At 37.7% G+C, this 16,932-nt stretch overlaps 2 protein-coding genes across 2 annotated transcripts; one reads left to right on the forward strand and one right to left on the reverse strand.

Annotated features, from left to right (window-relative positions):
• Positions 1–29: 29 nt before the first annotated feature.
• uprt (uracil phosphoribosyltransferase (FUR1) homolog (S. cerevisiae)) lies at positions 30–7,384 on the forward strand. Its single transcript, XM_067598993.1, has 7 exons — positions 30–590; positions 1,831–1,873; positions 1,975–2,044; positions 2,336–2,398; positions 4,735–4,896; positions 5,674–5,772; positions 6,967–7,384. Exons 1-7 carry the CDS (start codon positions 358–360, stop codon positions 7,071–7,073), a joined length of 777 nt encoding a protein of 258 aa, XP_067455094.1. The 5' UTR covers positions 30–357; the 3' UTR covers positions 7,074–7,384.
• Positions 7,293–15,098, reverse strand: zdhhc15b (zinc finger DHHC-type palmitoyltransferase 15b). The gene is made up of 11 exons (XM_067598991.1): positions 14,939–15,098; positions 14,278–14,304; positions 14,090–14,184; positions 13,865–13,985; positions 13,241–13,310; positions 12,844–12,876; positions 12,634–12,754; positions 11,973–12,105; positions 11,674–11,800; positions 11,169–11,284; positions 7,293–9,506 (listed from the first exon to the last, which is right to left on the reverse strand). The coding sequence occupies exons 1-11, from the start codon at positions 15,054–15,056 to the stop codon at positions 9,463–9,465; spliced, it is 1,005 nt and encodes a 334-aa protein (XP_067455092.1). The 5' UTR covers positions 15,057–15,098; the 3' UTR covers positions 7,293–9,462.
• Positions 15,099–16,932: the final 1,834 nt, after the last annotated feature.

A 16,932-nucleotide genomic window follows, 5' to 3' on the forward strand; every position in this document is an offset into this window, starting at 1 on the left:
CCTAGGAAAAAAACGGCGGTTAGCGAACACGCTGGGTGACGACATATCCGGCCTTCGTCAAAAGCTGTCAGTGTCAAAGCTAGCAAGAGAGCGGCTTTTATTTGACACTATAATTAAAGGGAGAAATCAGCCGCTAATTTGATTTTAACACGACGCGAGTGAGTATCTTAAGGTTTGTGAATGTGGTCCTAGTAGTTGTTTTTAATGCGGTAGCTACGTGAATCGGGAATTTTCACCTCAAAACAACGGCCGAAGCTAAAGGAAAAACACGTTGTCTGGCTGCTCCTCTTTGTCAAGCCACGTTAACTTTTGACTATAGCACGGGTGTGCTAGGGAACTCTTGACCTCGTACTCAGGATGCCATGTCATAATCAGCAACTGAACAATGTGAATAATGGCCAGGAGCTACCCATGAAGCAGGTACGGTTTGCAAACAGCAACAGCAGCAGCAGCGTGCCCGCAGTGCTGTCCAGCTCTGAGCCAAGTGATGCCACCACACAGCCTGTAAACCAAGAAACACTGGGACCTCAGCTTAAGCTGCTTCCTCTGAATGACCAGATCCGTGAATTACAGACTATAATCAGGGACAAGTGAGTCACTGCTCTTTTATCTTGATATACACGCCATTACAATTCAACATTCAAGCCCCCCTTTCACTCAAAAATGTGTTTTGCTTCTTGTTCCTTCAGTTGGATGTTTGAGCTTCACTGTGCAGAATGATGTGTGTGCAGAGTTTGTTTTCACATTCATCTGCTGAAAGTGGAAAGTTTCTCTGAGATCATTGAAAATCCCATTGTAAAGGAAGGGCCTATGAGCAGGATTTGTGACAACACAACTAGTTTTGAAGCCAATCCTGGTCCAATATTTAACTTACACAAGTGTAAATTAAAAACTTGAAGCATCCAGTGCACAAACACTGATAATAGACTTTACAGTTAAGTAGGAAACATCTTATGTCCAACAATTAAACTTTTGAAATGAAATGTATTTACATATTTATAGGTGGTGGAACTAAATGTTTTATGTACATCTTAAAATATGTCTTAAGGGCATCCTTAAACATCACAATAGTTATGACTCAATACTTTGTTTTCAACGTCATGACAGGTTTTGTTCAAAACTAATTATTATTATAATTACCATTATATTATTATTATGGTCTTGGGAGTGGGCAATATGTATATAATCTTCTATCATGATATATGTAACTGCATATCGTGATATAATCTGTATATCATGATATATTACATTCTCTGGAAATACAATTTAGAAACTGTTGTATACAGTAACCAGATGGCAATGTCTGTCATAAAACAGATTTGCAGCATAGTCCACAATGTCTTAAACCACACAGTAATATTAAAGGGATAGCAACCATGGTATAAATGGTACAGCAAAATCTCCGATGGTATTTTTTTCATGGTCATATAAACTCCCCCTATATGGCCTTTTGGGAAAAAACCTTAGTAATTTGGATATAATGCAACTAGAACAGCCAACATACTATGTTGTACTGACCAAACAGGGTTACATTCACTTAGACACTATTGTTATTGTCTTAGAACTATTGTTAAGAAGTGAACGTCTCCACTTATACTTTATTCAGTTGTTTCATCCTCATGTCAACTTACCTCACACATATATAATGATCCCAATCAGTTCCACACAGGGAGGTGCGGACATTTTCAACAGAAAATGAAAAAAGAGCACTGAAACCTGATTTAGTATTCATTACTGGGAGAGATAACGTGGATTTGATGCATCCCTACTGTAACGTACTTGCTAAACTACCTGATCACGCATCACTAATGTTTTTATTCATATTTGCAGGACTACCAGCAGAGGAGATTTTGTGTTTTGTGCTGACCGACTGGTAAGATCATGACTTTCTACTACATACTGAGTGTGTGTGTGTGTGTGTGTGTGTGTACATTTATAAACTACTTCCTGTTTTTTTTTTTTCTCCACCAACAGATCAGACTAGTAGTTGAAGAAGGCTTGAATCAGCTCCCCTACTCAGAGTGTACTGTGACCACACCAACAGGTGAGAATCTCTTTCCAATAATAAGTTAATAACAATTAATAAGAATAAGTTCATGGTCCTGTTTTTAAGGATGGACACATAATCCAAGCTCAAATATGTAAGATGTTCCTGGTCCATGGATAAAAATAACTAAATCCAATAACCTTAATGCATAAATAAATGCTGGGTTCACATCCTTCATTGTTTTACGTCCAGCATATAATATGTGACTGAGTGGACTCATTCAGAACAGCTACATTTTCTTCAGAACAGCTACATTTGTGACTGTTCCTTCTTCATTTTTTCCTTCAGGGTACAAGTATGAAGGTGTCAAATTTGAAAGAGGCAACTGTGGAGTCAGCATTATGAGGAGTGGTAAGTCAAACCCTCCGTAGCTCACCTAACAAATGAGAGTTTCTCCTTTGTAAGGACATGTATTATGTCTTCCATGCATATGTGATTTGTGCCCACCGTGCACTCGTACTGTACATTCTGTTCTGCCGGTATTCATCAGGTCAGACTATTGTGTGCACTTGATCATACTTTTTTTTTTAGCAGCAGCAGTTACTTCTTTATCTCAGTGAAATTGATTGAATACTAAGTAATACAATAGAATCATATTACACGGGGCATTTGAGACAGATACAATTCTGTACTTAGCACAGCATGTTCTCCGAGGGCATCGCAGTCAGCCGAAGTGACTCTTACGTTCTCTTTCAGATTTAATGAGACTGTTATCACTGTCATGTGCAAAATCTAACGCTGTTATTGCAAAACCCGTGTTATCCTTTTATGACGGTAACGCTTGGGCAGAAACTGTAAAACATACATCTGTTATACACATAGTATAGCCCAAACACTACATCTAAAAGGAAACACGGCAGCAGTGCATGACGCAAGCCGAAACACTTGGGCCTGTTGTTTTGTATGGAAGTCCACACAGCGGTGGCTTCTTGACAGATTGTCCTTGTGGGTTGACATGCATCAACATGTCAGGATGTGTCAGCACCCCCCAAAAAAAGCAGCAATTTCATTACATTTGCTCTCAAATATCCAGGTTACTATACCTTTCCTACTATTTTTAGTATGACTATGAGGAGAGTCCAGGATGTTATATGGGCTTTCATGTGGCCGATGTGTATCGCATTTGACTTGCACAGAGTGTGAGAAGTGTTGTGGAAATTTTCTCTCGAGAAAGAGGCACACGGAGACATAAAGAAAGCATTAAACATTGTTACTTGTTGAAGCAGTTGTAAACACTGTACAATCCATCATATCATCAGTAACAATTATACAAATGTCCAAACACAAACAAAAATACAATCATCTTGTATTTTTGGAGAGAAAGCATGTTGTTCAGCTGGCCCTTTCCCTAAAGCCAGCCCTTTCTCTAAAGATTGTGAACTCAAACTTGACAGCTTTATACCTCTCCAGAAGCAAAGCTAAAAACAGTCTGGTCCCTAAATGGACACTTCCACAAACCATTACACCTTCTTACAAACAAGTATGGTCTCTAAAACAGTAGGCTTAAGACAGATATCTCTAGCTAACCCCAGAGGTCAGCAAGCAACCCTCAGATAGAAACAGGTTCAAGAGTTCAACTAGCCTAGGAGTAGGATTTCTTCACCAACATGTATCCCTTAAAATGACAATGACATTTCATCACATTCAGTTGATAACAAACATTGACTCCTTAGTTTGAAAACATTTGTAACATATATACAAAAGATTTATAAAATGATAACCTACTATTCAATTTTCTTTCACAGAAGGTAGTGTATTTGGTAAAGGTGAAGTAAAAATGGATCTTTTGATCATGAGAGCATACGTGCCAAGTATTGATACATTTTTTTTAATTTCTAAATGTGGACTTTTTTTTCACAGTACTTGTGATCCAGTTGTCCACTGTAATGTGCATATTTGTAGAGTGGTGGGCTGTGTAGATAGTAGCACACACACAGTTCAGAGAAATATAGAATTTAATGTAATGTAGTGGTTTTTTATGAGTCTATTCATTCTGTCTAGAGGCGAGATAAACAAAGTGAAAGTGAAAAACACAGTGTCTTATTAGATTAAACACATTTTGTCAATGAAACAGTTTTACTGATGGATCAGTAAAGAATTTATATTTGTTAACAGCAATTGAAAGCGTATCATTAGTTTTGATGGTTGAGATTGTGGAATTACAGAAGCATAACACACGTACTCCATAGGGAAGTCAAAAGGAACAATACAGTATGTGCTCTAGTAATATTGGTATTGGACGGGATAGCAGTCAAACAAGTTAGCAACTGTAATAAAGACTCACTGAGCACTTTATTAGGAACACCCGTCAGACATTGTCAGGAAGGTGATAATTCTATTTTATGTTTATAATTGAGGTCGTAGTGGGTGGTGGTGGTGTACTGGACTGCATTACATTGAAAAGTGCTCCTAATATTATTAATAATAGCCCCTCATTAATTTTAATGGGGTGTTCCTAATAAAGTGCTCGGTAAGTGTATTTCATAAAAAATGAGGACATGATGATGTCACTGCAAGAAATCTACTACTAAAATACTGTAATAGTGTATCACAGCCCCTCTGCTGACTGTATGCGGCATAATGAGAATATCTTGATGTTTTTGTGGCCATTGGGAAGCATCATCAATAAATGAATTTAAAATGAACAACATTTCCATCCCAGTTGTGTTCTGTGTGTCTCTCCACAGGTGAGGCCATGGAGCAAGGTCTCCGCGACTGCTGCCGCTCCATTCGCATCGGCAAAATCCTCATTCAGAGTGATGAGGAGACACAGAAAGCCAAGGTCTACTATGCCAAGTTCCCCCCAGATGTTTACCGGAGGAAAGTGCTGCTCATGTACCCCATCCTCAGTGAGTAACAGCGGGCTGAGCTGTGCTGTAGTTTATACTACTGATGACTCCAGTTTACAACCGACAGAGGCACATAAATGTCAAGAGATGTGCATTTTGGTGCAAATGTAGAAACAGTTTCATGTATTTATTCATTTTGAGAGATCTCCCTTGAGTTGACCTTCACCACCAAGTCTACATTTCCACATCACACAGGCCCATTCACACTGTTCTGATAATTATAGCTCTCATGGGGGAAATTATACACTGCCTGGGAGATAGCCATCAAGCTGCTGAATAGCATAATGAGGGCCAGCAAAAATAGTATCTTTCAGCATTTTTCTGCCCTCAATTTAAAAAATAAATAAATAAATAAAATATATATATATATATATATATATATATATATATATATATATATATGATGGCGAGCCTGGTTTAAGGTATGTTTAATTATGTCAGAATGATGTAACATATGGTTGCATTGATGCATGCTAACAAGGTCACAGACATTAAAGCCTGCCAAGTGGCCCAGACTCATGTACAGATCAGTGGTCATACAGTTCAGAACGTTTTTGAGATGATAACATAATGCAAACAGTCAAATTATAAATTTATGTCACGATGCTTTATTAACCTGATTCATTGTAAAAATGGAGTAGGCACGTTTTAAATGAACACTGTGTTTCTTTCTGTTGTTGGCTTATTTGTCTTTCTGTAAAAAAAAGAAAAAAAAGTGATGTTTTTAAGTGTGAAATGTGACCCAAACTTGTAACCTTAAATTGTGTGTGTCTGCAGGTACAGGGAACACTGTGATTGAGGCAGTGAGGGTGCTGATAGAGCACGGAGTCCAGCCCAGACATATTATCCTCCTCAGCCTCTTCTCCACGCCTCATGGTATACCACCACAGCCAGCTCGCTGCACCACCAATTTACTTTTGTTTACCCACCACATCACACATTTAGCCTCCAATCTCCTCTGCACTCTCCTCTCTACTCTTGTTCCTGCTGTATCACTGCCTTTATACGACTGGTAACCACACTGCCATCCAATAACACTGCTAATGATCGGTGTTGCCCAGGTTCAATCAACAATGGTTTCAAACTAGCGAACAAAGCTGCCCAGCATTTAAAACTAGACCAGAAATTGTTTATTAGGTTTATCTTGCAAAATACAGGTAGATTTTGAAGGTTTAAAGATAATATTTGAAATTATGGGGTAATTTGAGGAATTCATCCTTTTAACAGTTTTTTTCCATTAACTGTAAGTAGGTTTTTGGTTTTTGCACCACTAGTATCAGGGCCTGAGTGTGGTGATGTCATTTAGATGGTTGGTGTATCTTTCCGTCCATCAAGGACATCTAATAGCCAGATTTTGGTGACATTTGCTGCGGATATTAATGGTTCCCAGAGGAGGATGTTTAGAAATGTTCTCTCTAGGAGTGACACCATCAGACCAAAATGTCCAAAAAAGTATCAAAATCTGAAGGACTTATTACCAAAAATTTCCTAAGCTGCTGTTTCTCTCTTTTAACTGTTAATTTTACTCATTTCTAACAAAAGCAGTAACGCATTAGGATAATTTTAAAAACTTCATCCAATATGGTGACATGGTACATGCATACATGGGATTACACTACTACTGCGTAGACTTTATCCTTTTTATCCTTCATCTCCCCGTTTCCATTATTTGGTCACATCCAAAATATTTTCTGAAAAATGTAACTGTGTAAATAGTCTCCTTTTATTCCTATTTTATCATGCATATTTGTGAATGTTGTCTCTCTTGCAAAAGAAATGGGCTGTGTCTGAAATCACTTCGGCATTGCACTGTGGAAGTGTAAGCAGAAAGTAGTGAACATGCCATAGACAGGATTCGTTCCATTGTGGAATATTTGAAAGCACTAATAGATGAATTTAACACTCAGAATTCAGACACTCAAATAAAATGGTGGACAGTAAATATAATGCACGACAAAAGTAAATAGAGACTGATGTCGAATGCAGTCAGAATGTATCTAAAGAGACTTTATGGTTGAATAAAGTTGAGAAAAGAATGAGATATCTAACGTCTTTTCTCTTTTCTCCTAGGGGCCAAATCTATAATCCAGGAGTTCCCAGATATCACCATCTTGACCACAGAGGTTCATCCAGTGGCTCCAACACATTTCGGACAGAGGTACTTTGGCACCGACTAAACCAAGGACAACCTGAGGAACATGATCTGTAAATTGTTTCAAGTATATTTTGTCTGGTTTATTTAAATGTATCTCATGTTCTCCTTGTTGTGCCAAATACTACGATATCTCCTAAACTGACCTAAAATGATTAATCTGATCGACTGTATTTATTTTATTTCCCTTTTTTTTTGCTGTGTATACTCATGCTATAGAAACAAAACAATGCTGAGTCATGTCAAGAGTTCAAGTTGGATCATTTTATTTTGCATGTTACAACTGATGGATCAATAAAGATTTATATTTGTTAACAGACAGAACAGCAAATGAAACAGTATCAGTATTTTTGGTGGTTCAGAGGTACTGAAAAGGGGAAGCGCCACAGTCACATACTCCAAAGACATTTTAAGAAGGGACCACATTTGCTCTCTAGTGATACTGAACTCCTGTCTGCAAACTTGTCATGTAAAATACTGGGTATCATTTGTCATCTTGTTACAAATGTCCAAGTATTTGATAAATGCATGTTACTTCAATACTTAGTTTAAGTGTCACTTGATGGAACAAAATATACAGACACTGCCTGCAGCAGTTATGAATCAGTAAACTCAATACACAGGAAAAAAGCAGAAAATCTTAACAATAAATAGACACAAGACAACATGAAACACTCAACATCGACATCTTTCCTAATGATTTCAAACACTGTGAATCATACCTCACATAAAAACAACATACAACTTTAATCAATAGATGACTTGAAGTATTTCTCAGACAAGAGCAGCATTTGATTTGGCTGAGCCAACATAGAAAATGAGATCTGATAAAGCAAGTAAAAGTGTCAAGATCAAACACCATAAAGGCTTAAATCGCCCTGGAACTGAACAGACGGGTTAAAGAAAAGGTTTTCAACAAAGTGTACCGGCGGACATCTAATAAGTAAATACACAAACATACAAACCATGAACAGTCCCACTGAGGAGAATCTGTTTCATTGGTATTAAAAATTTCAAAATACATAAACACAGGTAGAAAAACAAATAGATCATATTGCAGAAGACCACTGACCTCCACCAACCAGTGGATGAGGATCAGTCATTATAAATGCGTACAGTTAACTGCATGGTTAAAAAGATCAAAAACTAAACATAGACAAAGAAGAACACGTGTCCTCCTCTATATATTATTTTGTGCCTATAACGAAAGCTATTTTCACTTCACTCCCCTGCCTCCTTGCATCCACACAGAACTATTATTATATCTGGGATGGCTGATATGGTAAGAAACAAGATTGTGACAAGTATTTAGTAAAAAAAAAATGTCTATCACAGTATGTTTCGTATGCACATCCCAGACTTATCAAACGGATCACTGCATTTTTTTTTTAAAACAGCATTCATGACATGATATCCAGTAGATTCAGGATATGATTCCAAAAAAGAAAAAAAAGATGTACATTATGTTTACTCAGCTCTACATAATCTGGGTGAGATTTCAGCATGATTTCTCAAAAAAATATAAGCTGTAGCTGTGAACTGAAGCTAGTTTTGTTTTTATTACTGTCACCAGTCTGATCAGACATACGTAGTAATGCTGAAAAATATCTATTAAAGCGTATGATAGGTTCTCTTGTGTGCCGCCTAAAATGTTGGCACTCGGAAGCAGGGTGCTGGATACATTCTTTGAGAAAATGGATTCCCAAAAACACAGGAATATATAAATAGATATGTAAGGCGCAGGTTAAGTCAGGTATTCTAATATGCTTTGTCGAGGAAATAAAATAAAATATGATAATATGCTGCAAGACCCTAACTGATCAGGCCAGTCAACTGAATCGCTACAATAGACCTCCGGAGTAATATGAGTGTGAGGTCAAATTAGATGCCACCCAGCACAGACCAGGCTCTAAGGTGCAACACTGTACACACTGTAAACTCACAGCCCAACACTGGAACAGAGGCATATAAAAACAGTACAGTGCCAGATAGAAGCTTCCCAATTTACAGTAATTAATAGAGGCCAACGCCTTGAGATGAACAACCAGAGAGAAACGTAACACCCATGGTTTGTTGTCTTGTACATATGTGAGCTGATATTTGACAGGTTTTCAGGGTTTCTTTCCCCCAAAACAAACGATACTGTCGTTCATCTATCCATGAGGGGGGATGACGTGATGCTGCTGGTTGTCCATCCAGTTCTTCTCTTTATCATTGTTATGTAAAACACCAGGGTAAGAGCGGCAATGACAGTCCAAATGCAGGTTTCATCCACACGTTTGGCCCTCTTCACAATTCTTTCGGAGTGTCTGAACATCCACGAGATTTGGAATGCATTTGCCTCTTGAAACACAGTGTGTGCGATAGAAATCTACATCTTCTGTACCAGTGTGAATTGTCCTTACATTAAATTACTATTCCTCCATCTCTATGGTAACAGAAGGGTCGTGGTCCTCAACTGAAATGAAAAAAAAAAAAAAAAAAGAGACATTTTTAAGTTTTCCGCATCTTGGTTGTAACTGATTCAGCTCACACAGTGGTTACAGTGTGATGCATATGACCACCAGGTGGTAGCAGAATGTTGTGGTGCAAACCCAAACACAGCATCACAACACTAAATGAGGGGTGAGATTGGTGCCTGCAGATTACTGAATTTGAGCACATTCTCATGCGCAGTTGCTTGGTGTGATTACTGTTGTTCAATGAACTTTTTCCCTCCAAGGTGACAGTGTGTCCTCTTCCTAGCTGTTTAAATTGGGTGCTTTTTGACTTTCTACACTAGATACTGTTTTGTTTTGTCATTTTTAGGTGTGTGTCCTCTATGTTTATGGAAAACTGAGTTATGGAAAATTTGGGGTCTAAATATGAATCCAGATTTATTGCATTTATTGTATTTTCAGGTTCCAGAAAATTCTTCTGTTATTAGAAATGGTGAAATCAAGTGAGAATCAAGTGCTACTGAGACTTTGAAAAATATTTTGCAAACACTTGATGTTGCAAGTGACTAAAATCAGAATTCATCTTGACAATTTATAAAAATACCTTTCAGAAGAATATTTAAAAACGGTACATTTATAGGACCCGTGTAGTCATTTAACACTATTTGTTTTCATTTCTATGATAGACTGACAGGCAGTGTGATCTAGAAACCTTTATTAGGGCAGAAAATTCATGTCAAGCTTGAGAGGACAGTTAACTTTGCAGCAAAGTAATTAAATGCATGATGAGGTCATATTTGACAAACAGCAATACATAATCATGTTGTATGACTCTGCAAGCTGTCAGTAATGGATTTTTAAAACACTGGGAGACAACAAAGCCTGGGAGGTAAGGTAAGGCTAAAGCTAATAGGATGGCCAATAGTTGTTTCTAAATATGGCAGATTAATGGATTTAGACAAGAAAAACTAAAATTACACTGATGTTATTTTTTAGTGCATCAAGATCAGTGGTAAACAATAATGTCACCGTGTTATGTGAAGAAAAGTGCATTGACATAACTATTTTGGTTTGGTAATGCAGATTATGATGGTTACAGTGGGACATTAAGCAGCTCAGGAGACTTTTACTGCATGTAATTGTTTTAAATTACTTTATCACAATTCAGTTTTAATGTAATTAAAAGCAGTTTCAAATTTACTATTACATAGTGCTGAATTACAAACTCTTTCAAAGCCACAATTGCTACTTATGGTATAATTTAAAAAACTTTAAAATGTTGGCAACATCTGGATACTCAGGCAAGGCATTTACTTGGAAATACAGTATAATCAAAGTGTCTGTGGAAGAGAAGATCTCTTTTTCTGGTGGCACCAGTCTCCCTCAGTTAAACCTTTTAAGCGACTCATTTTTTTGTATAGCTATAGTTTATTTATTTTTGTGGTTAAACACTGAAACCAGCACATTTACTGTGGTTTGACACTTTTCAGACTGCTACTAAGAAATGTCATCCCGCACCTATCCTGTGTGACAGTGCTGACGCTGCCTATCATAATACTGTATATGCGCACTCAATGTAAAAGTCACTGATTTCAACTTTAAGATGTTGAAATGAACTTTGTATTCTTGGAACTGCGGAGAGCATGTAGAAATAAGCATATGACAAAATTAAAGTGACTCACCCAAGCTTCCTTCCTCAGAGCCGTCATCTGACTCCTCCCACATCTCCTCATTAGCTAATAAGGGATTCTGGGATTCACTGCGATTCTTCAAGGGGAAGTAGTGACCATTCCCTTGGCTGACATGTACATTGCACAAAAGAAGATGGAGGCTAGTTAAAGAACCCAGTCTTAATCCAATCCCTCGTTCTACATTTTGTTAATTAGCTCCAGTTCTGCTACATGTAGAAGAACTTTGTATTATGCACCTACAGTCAAATTTATCCAGTCACCAGCTCCCTATCGCTTCCTATGAGCTGTTCATGTTCTATGTATATCATTTAGTTTGTGCACTTAGAATGTTTTTATTCTCTGTTGCAAAATTCTTCTGCAAACCAAATGTCTTTTATAAAGCAAAGTCTAAAATTAAAGTGCACAGGTGCATTACAAACGTCAAGCATCACTGAAAATTGAGTAGAAACATCAAGCAAATTATGATCCTCGCTTGCCGTCTTGAAAGTAAGCTCACCTTGTGAAGACAGGGATGAACCACAGTCTCCGATCCTCTCCAAATACCTGACGCAGGTTTCTGCGTATGCCAACATTGAAGCCATTTCTGTCTGGTCCACTGACAAAAACTGGAGCTGAGAAGGCCTCTGGAAAAGGAACAAACAACTGTAGGTCAGAATATGTTTTTGTAATTTTCCACATTTATATTTTTTACAAAGGACCACAATTTATAACACATAGAAATTCAGTTTTTGTCCATTCTTCCACCAATTGAGCAGTTTTATAAAAGTAAATACAGGTAAATGCAGAAAGACTTACCTAAAGTGGATCTGTTTTTGGCCACCAACCAACAGTGGTAACCAAAGAGGAACATGAGACTGACGAAGAACATGAGTGCCACAAACATGAGGAAGAGGACATGGAACTTTGCGGGCCCATTTGGCAAGTCTCCCTGAGAGAGAGAAACAGGAGAGCTAGAAACTTGAGCAAAATGGTGGACTTGAAAGAAAGACAGACAGACAGAATAACTACAAATAGAATAGAAAGTAGAGATATAACCTTAACTGTAATATACTATTTGCTGAGTATACACTGTTCAATAATGTTAATATGCTATAGTACACTATACATTAGTGTAATTCAGGTGGATATTGCTGCTAAAGGTACATGATTGTCTATGGGTGTTAGAATTACGTGTATATTGATACTTGAATAATTTCCATTATGTATCTACATGTGATAACAGTATATAGACAGTACTTTAAAGAAGATCAAAATATGAATCAGAAATATAACAGATGTGATAGATATTGTAATAAAGTGCAAAAAAAAGCAGTGACAGTGAAAAAACAATGTGTAACTCATGACAGGTCCTCTGTTCTTGTGGAATACCGATACTGCTGACTACAACTCAAATCTGCTCTATGACTGCATTTTAAGATGTTGAGCATGAGTGACCATCTGGACTAAAGACACTTACCACCCAGAATTTGAGGAAATACTGAAAGACTGTGGATGCGATGAATACACAGTACAGCATGGAATAGGAGAGGAAAAGCAGGAAAAACTTGTAGTTGGAAAAGCCAACACAGTTGTTCACCCTGAAAGAAAAATAAATTATGATGTCAGAAAATTTTATTTATACATAAATTCCTTCTCAAAGGGAAATACAGACAAGGTTAAAACTTACCAGGGACAGTGGTGATCCATCTTCAAAACACACCTTAAAAAGAAAAAACTTTAAACTTCGGTCACTGATTTGATTATACATGCCCTTACAAAACATTAGTGTCTACAAATCAGCTGGACAGTGTTTCTTATGTATTACAATCTTGATAATATAACTCACATCATCAAACTCTTATTGTAATTTGTCTTGTCCTCCAGTCCAACTTTTAATTCATTCTGACAGCAGTCTGCTGATTCCTTTTTGTATAAATTAAACCACTGCTCTGATTCTTTCTATGAGATAGTGAACCAACAAAGTGACACCTTCTAATTATCAGACCAGTCCCTGGCCAACAAATATCTCCTTCCCTAGAGCAATCTCTCTAGATGAATGGATTGGGGAGGAAAGAGTGACTTACGTTTCACAAACTGAGCAGTGGTGACAGCGGTCAGGCTTCAGTACCTGGCAGCGGTCGCAGAACCTGATAGCTAGAGACAAGAGGATGGCCAGGTGAATGAACGACATTTGAGCTGAGCTTACCCTTCGCTTACTTCCTGCAGCCCAGAACTTAGTCTCAGCAATCAACACTAATGAAAGAGATACACTGGCTTATTACCCTGGATGGGGATGCTCAGGAGCGCACAAAGCTAATTGCTCCTGCCTACTTGTTTACAACACACACGGATTATGCGCAAGATGATGTCCTTTCACAAACCATCAGATGATCTGAAATCAGTCACTACTGTTTCCACATTTAAAATGAGATTTGAAACCTTTCTGCTTTCTCAAGCTTATAACCAGCCTGAGTGTGTGTGGCAACTGTTTTTCAACTTTTTATTGTTTTTTGGGTTTCCTTCTATTTTTTGTTGATTGTTTTTGTTAATTGTTGTATTTTTAAACTTTGCATTAAAATAATTTTATCCTGTTGATCAATTGCTTTTATGCTGATGTTAAGCACCTTGAACTACCATTGTGTATGCAGAGTGCTATATAAATAAAACTGACTTGACTTGACTTCAGTGTCAAAGTTAAGATAGTTCACCTCCAGACTGAGCTCGAGTGAAGATGGGCAGTTTCTTCGCAATCTCAACCAGGATTTGTTTCTGAGCATCTGGCCTCTCTTCCATCTCGTATCTTTGCTTGTCTGAGTATGACAGCTGAAACTAAGGCAAAAAAAAAAAAACATGTTATGATCAACACCTGATTTTTTACACACTGCAGACTCAATATATGGTCCGATAAATCAATAACATTATGCTCAGGATACCTTTTTGCATGGTGATGAAGGAGGGGTAAAGATGGACTTCCAGTAGGTCCAGGAGAACATCACAAAGCAAACATGAAACACCAGTAGATAGGCCACTACAAACACAAAGTCACAACGATTAATGAAATGAACTTACTTTGTCTAGCAGCACAATGCTTGTAGCAAATAAAAATGAGTGGTTAATTCACCTTTTTCCAATGTGTTGGTGAGTGTAACTGTAGAAACAAGAATAAGGCATATTTAAAATACAGACTGGACACCAGGGACTTACAATAAAGTAGTTAAATGTTTCTACTAACACTGGTTTGACTATTTAAAAGGAACAACATTAACAGGTGTTATGGTGAAGTCTGTTCCCCCGTCGATGCATATTTCCCCTTACCTTTAACTGCACCTAACTTTATCCCTAAACCCAACCAGTGGTCTTCTGGGGTGTTTTACCAGACCCCAAGTTTACATAAACCCCAACCAGTTAGCTCTACTACGTCTAATCTAACCATAAGTCCTAAACCCAACCGCGGAAGTGGTGCTACGGAAAACACAATTTTGACAGCAGGGGAACATTATTTGAGGGGGTAACAGACTTCGACACAACACCGGCTAACACTACAAGAGAGATTAGTCACTAGCCAGTCTTTGTATGAATACCCTGACACCTGAGTTGAAATAAAACATAGACTACGTGCCTCTTTTTAAAAGCTAAATGTGTTAACGAAATAAACGCTAACACCCTTAAACCACTTCCGCCTGGTTTTGCTAGCTGTAACGTTATCTCTGTCAACACTGCTGTGTGACAATCTGCGGTCTACAGTTTAACCGGTCGAAATCACAACAAATACTCATACTTACAAAGACATAGCTGAAATACGTAGGCGTAGTATGACCACAGCACCACGGAGGTTATTATAAGCACGGGTATCCAGGAGAAAACCCGCTGACAGCATCTCAAACCTCTGGAGAGAGCCATATTCCATCTAACCTCTGGTCTTATCTGTGCTCTACTACTATTCCTGCGAGTTATCCATCGATGTCATCGGGGAGCGATTCACCGCACTTCCTTAGTTAACCATAATAGGAGCCTGTGATAAGTCCTGACTACAGCTAGTGATAATGATAATAAAATATAATAATAATAATATTAATAATAATAATATATTTACTAAGGTATGTTTATTAAGAATATAAGAATATACGAGGCAGAATTGAAAAGAAGCCACAGCTACTGCATAAAATCAGTCTGAAATTTCAGTTTGGTCTATGACAGCATTTATAAGGAGAAAAACAATTTTTCAAGAAGCAAGCAAGGTATAGGGTATTAACAAAAGAAAGCACACAAAAATCCAGTTTTAAAAGACATCAGAAACATAATTATCTGCATCCTGTGCAGGAATGCCTTCAGCCAGTGTTTCACTTTTACCTTGACATGATTAATTACAGCTAGGGGGCAGTTTATTCCACTCTATGGCATTAGCATACAGGGGAAAAAATACATCCCAAATTTATAAACATTTAAGTTTGCTAGATTCACTCTGGTATTACTTTCTTTATAAACAGAAAAGATGTTGGGAGCTCTTCCATGTAAAGTCCTACGGACTGTATTTGTATATGTGCTCATTTCTTTCTCACTACAATACATTCATTTGGAAGACCCTTTTTTCCACAAAGCTTACTTACATTTTTAGCTATGCTAGTGGCATAGCTCTAGGGATGGGGATGTTGTCTGTTGGTCCATACTTAAATATCTCAACAACAAGACTATTGGTTGGATGCCGTGAAATGTTGGACAGACATTCATGGCTCTCAGATGATGAATCCTACTGACTTTGTTGATCCCCTCAGTTTTACACACCATGAGGTTGGCATGTGGAATGAGTGAAATGTTTCAAAAACTATTGGACTGATTCCCATAGAGTTTGGTAATTCATGCCTCCCTCAAAATGAATTGTTACCACTTTGGTGATTCTCTGATCATAACCAAATACATACAAAACTAATGATGTTCCTGTTCTCACCAGCCTCTGCTACATTTTTTGCTGTGTTTTGTACTAATTAGTTAGCATGTTAGCACACTAACATGCTAAACTAAGATGATGAACATTGTAAACATTGTACCCACTTAACATCAGCATGTCAGCATTTGTGAGCTGAGCATGTCAGTTATTGTGAGCATGTCAGAAGTATTACAAAAGCATGACAAGTCTCACCACTTTCTCCCCTGTTCATGAACTAACAGAATAGTTAATAATTCCACTAGGTGCACTTGATTTTTAAGACCGACAATGAAATCTAAGTGTTAAAACATACATCTCCAAATATTTGGTTTTAATAAATGTTGAAGAATTTGATTGTTTATCAGTTATTGAAGAAGATGTGTACTGAGCTGGACTATGCTCTCTGGTGGACAAACTATGTAACAGCAACACTGCTTCTAAATTCACACAAACATATGTTGGCATTTTTGTACTGCAAATTTATAACATATTAGTCTATACTAATGCATCTGTAATAAGATAAAAACTGTCCAATATTTTCTGTCTGGCTCTATCCACTATCACCAAGACTTCGAGTATTACCAGGCAGACATTTTTCTCATGTACAGGACAAGGAAGTTTTGAGGCATTTTTGCTCACAGTAGAGAACTAATGGGAAATTAGGGGAGAGAGATGGTTGGTAGGTTACACAACCAGCTGGATTTCTGTCAAAATATCTGCAGGCCACACACACACACACACACACACACACACACACGCACGTGCGCGCGCGCACACACACACACACACACAAACACGAAATCACTCAAATGTTTTGTCCTGCCAAGAGCACAATTGGATCAGCATTCTTTG

This window comes from Thunnus thynnus, chromosome 9 (genome assembly GCF_963924715.1).
Source record: "Thunnus thynnus chromosome 9, fThuThy2.1, whole genome shotgun sequence".
NCBI classification, from domain to species: Eukaryota; Metazoa; Chordata; class Actinopteri; order Scombriformes; family Scombridae; genus Thunnus; species Thunnus thynnus.

What these genes read in the sequence shown, in the direction of transcription:
- zdhhc15b (XM_067598991.1), bottom strand. Translation starts at nt 15,056, where the DNA reads ATGGCTCTCTCCAGAGGTTTGAGATGCTGTCAGCGGGTTTTCTCCTGG. An exon ending in CACTGCTCAGTTTGTGAAAC is followed by an intron (nt 12,877 to 13,240) that starts GTAAGTCACTCT and finishes TTTCTTTTTAAG; the next exon opens with GTGTGTTTTGAAGATGGATC. An exon ending in ATGGATCACCACTGTCCCTG is followed by an intron (nt 12,755 to 12,843) that starts GTAAGTTTTAAC and finishes TTTTTCTTTCAG; the next exon opens with GGTGAACAACTGTGTTGGCT.
- uprt (XM_067598993.1), top strand. Translation starts at nt 358, where the DNA reads ATGCCATGTCATAATCAGCAACTGAACAATGTGAATAATGGCCAGGAG. An exon ending in CAGACTATAATCAGGGACAA is followed by an intron (nt 591 to 1,830) that starts GTGAGTCACTGC and finishes TCATATTTGCAG; the next exon opens with GACTACCAGCAGAGGAGATT. An exon ending in TGTTTTGTGCTGACCGACTG is followed by an intron (nt 1,874 to 1,974) that starts GTAAGATCATGA and finishes CTCCACCAACAG; the next exon opens with ATCAGACTAGTAGTTGAAGA.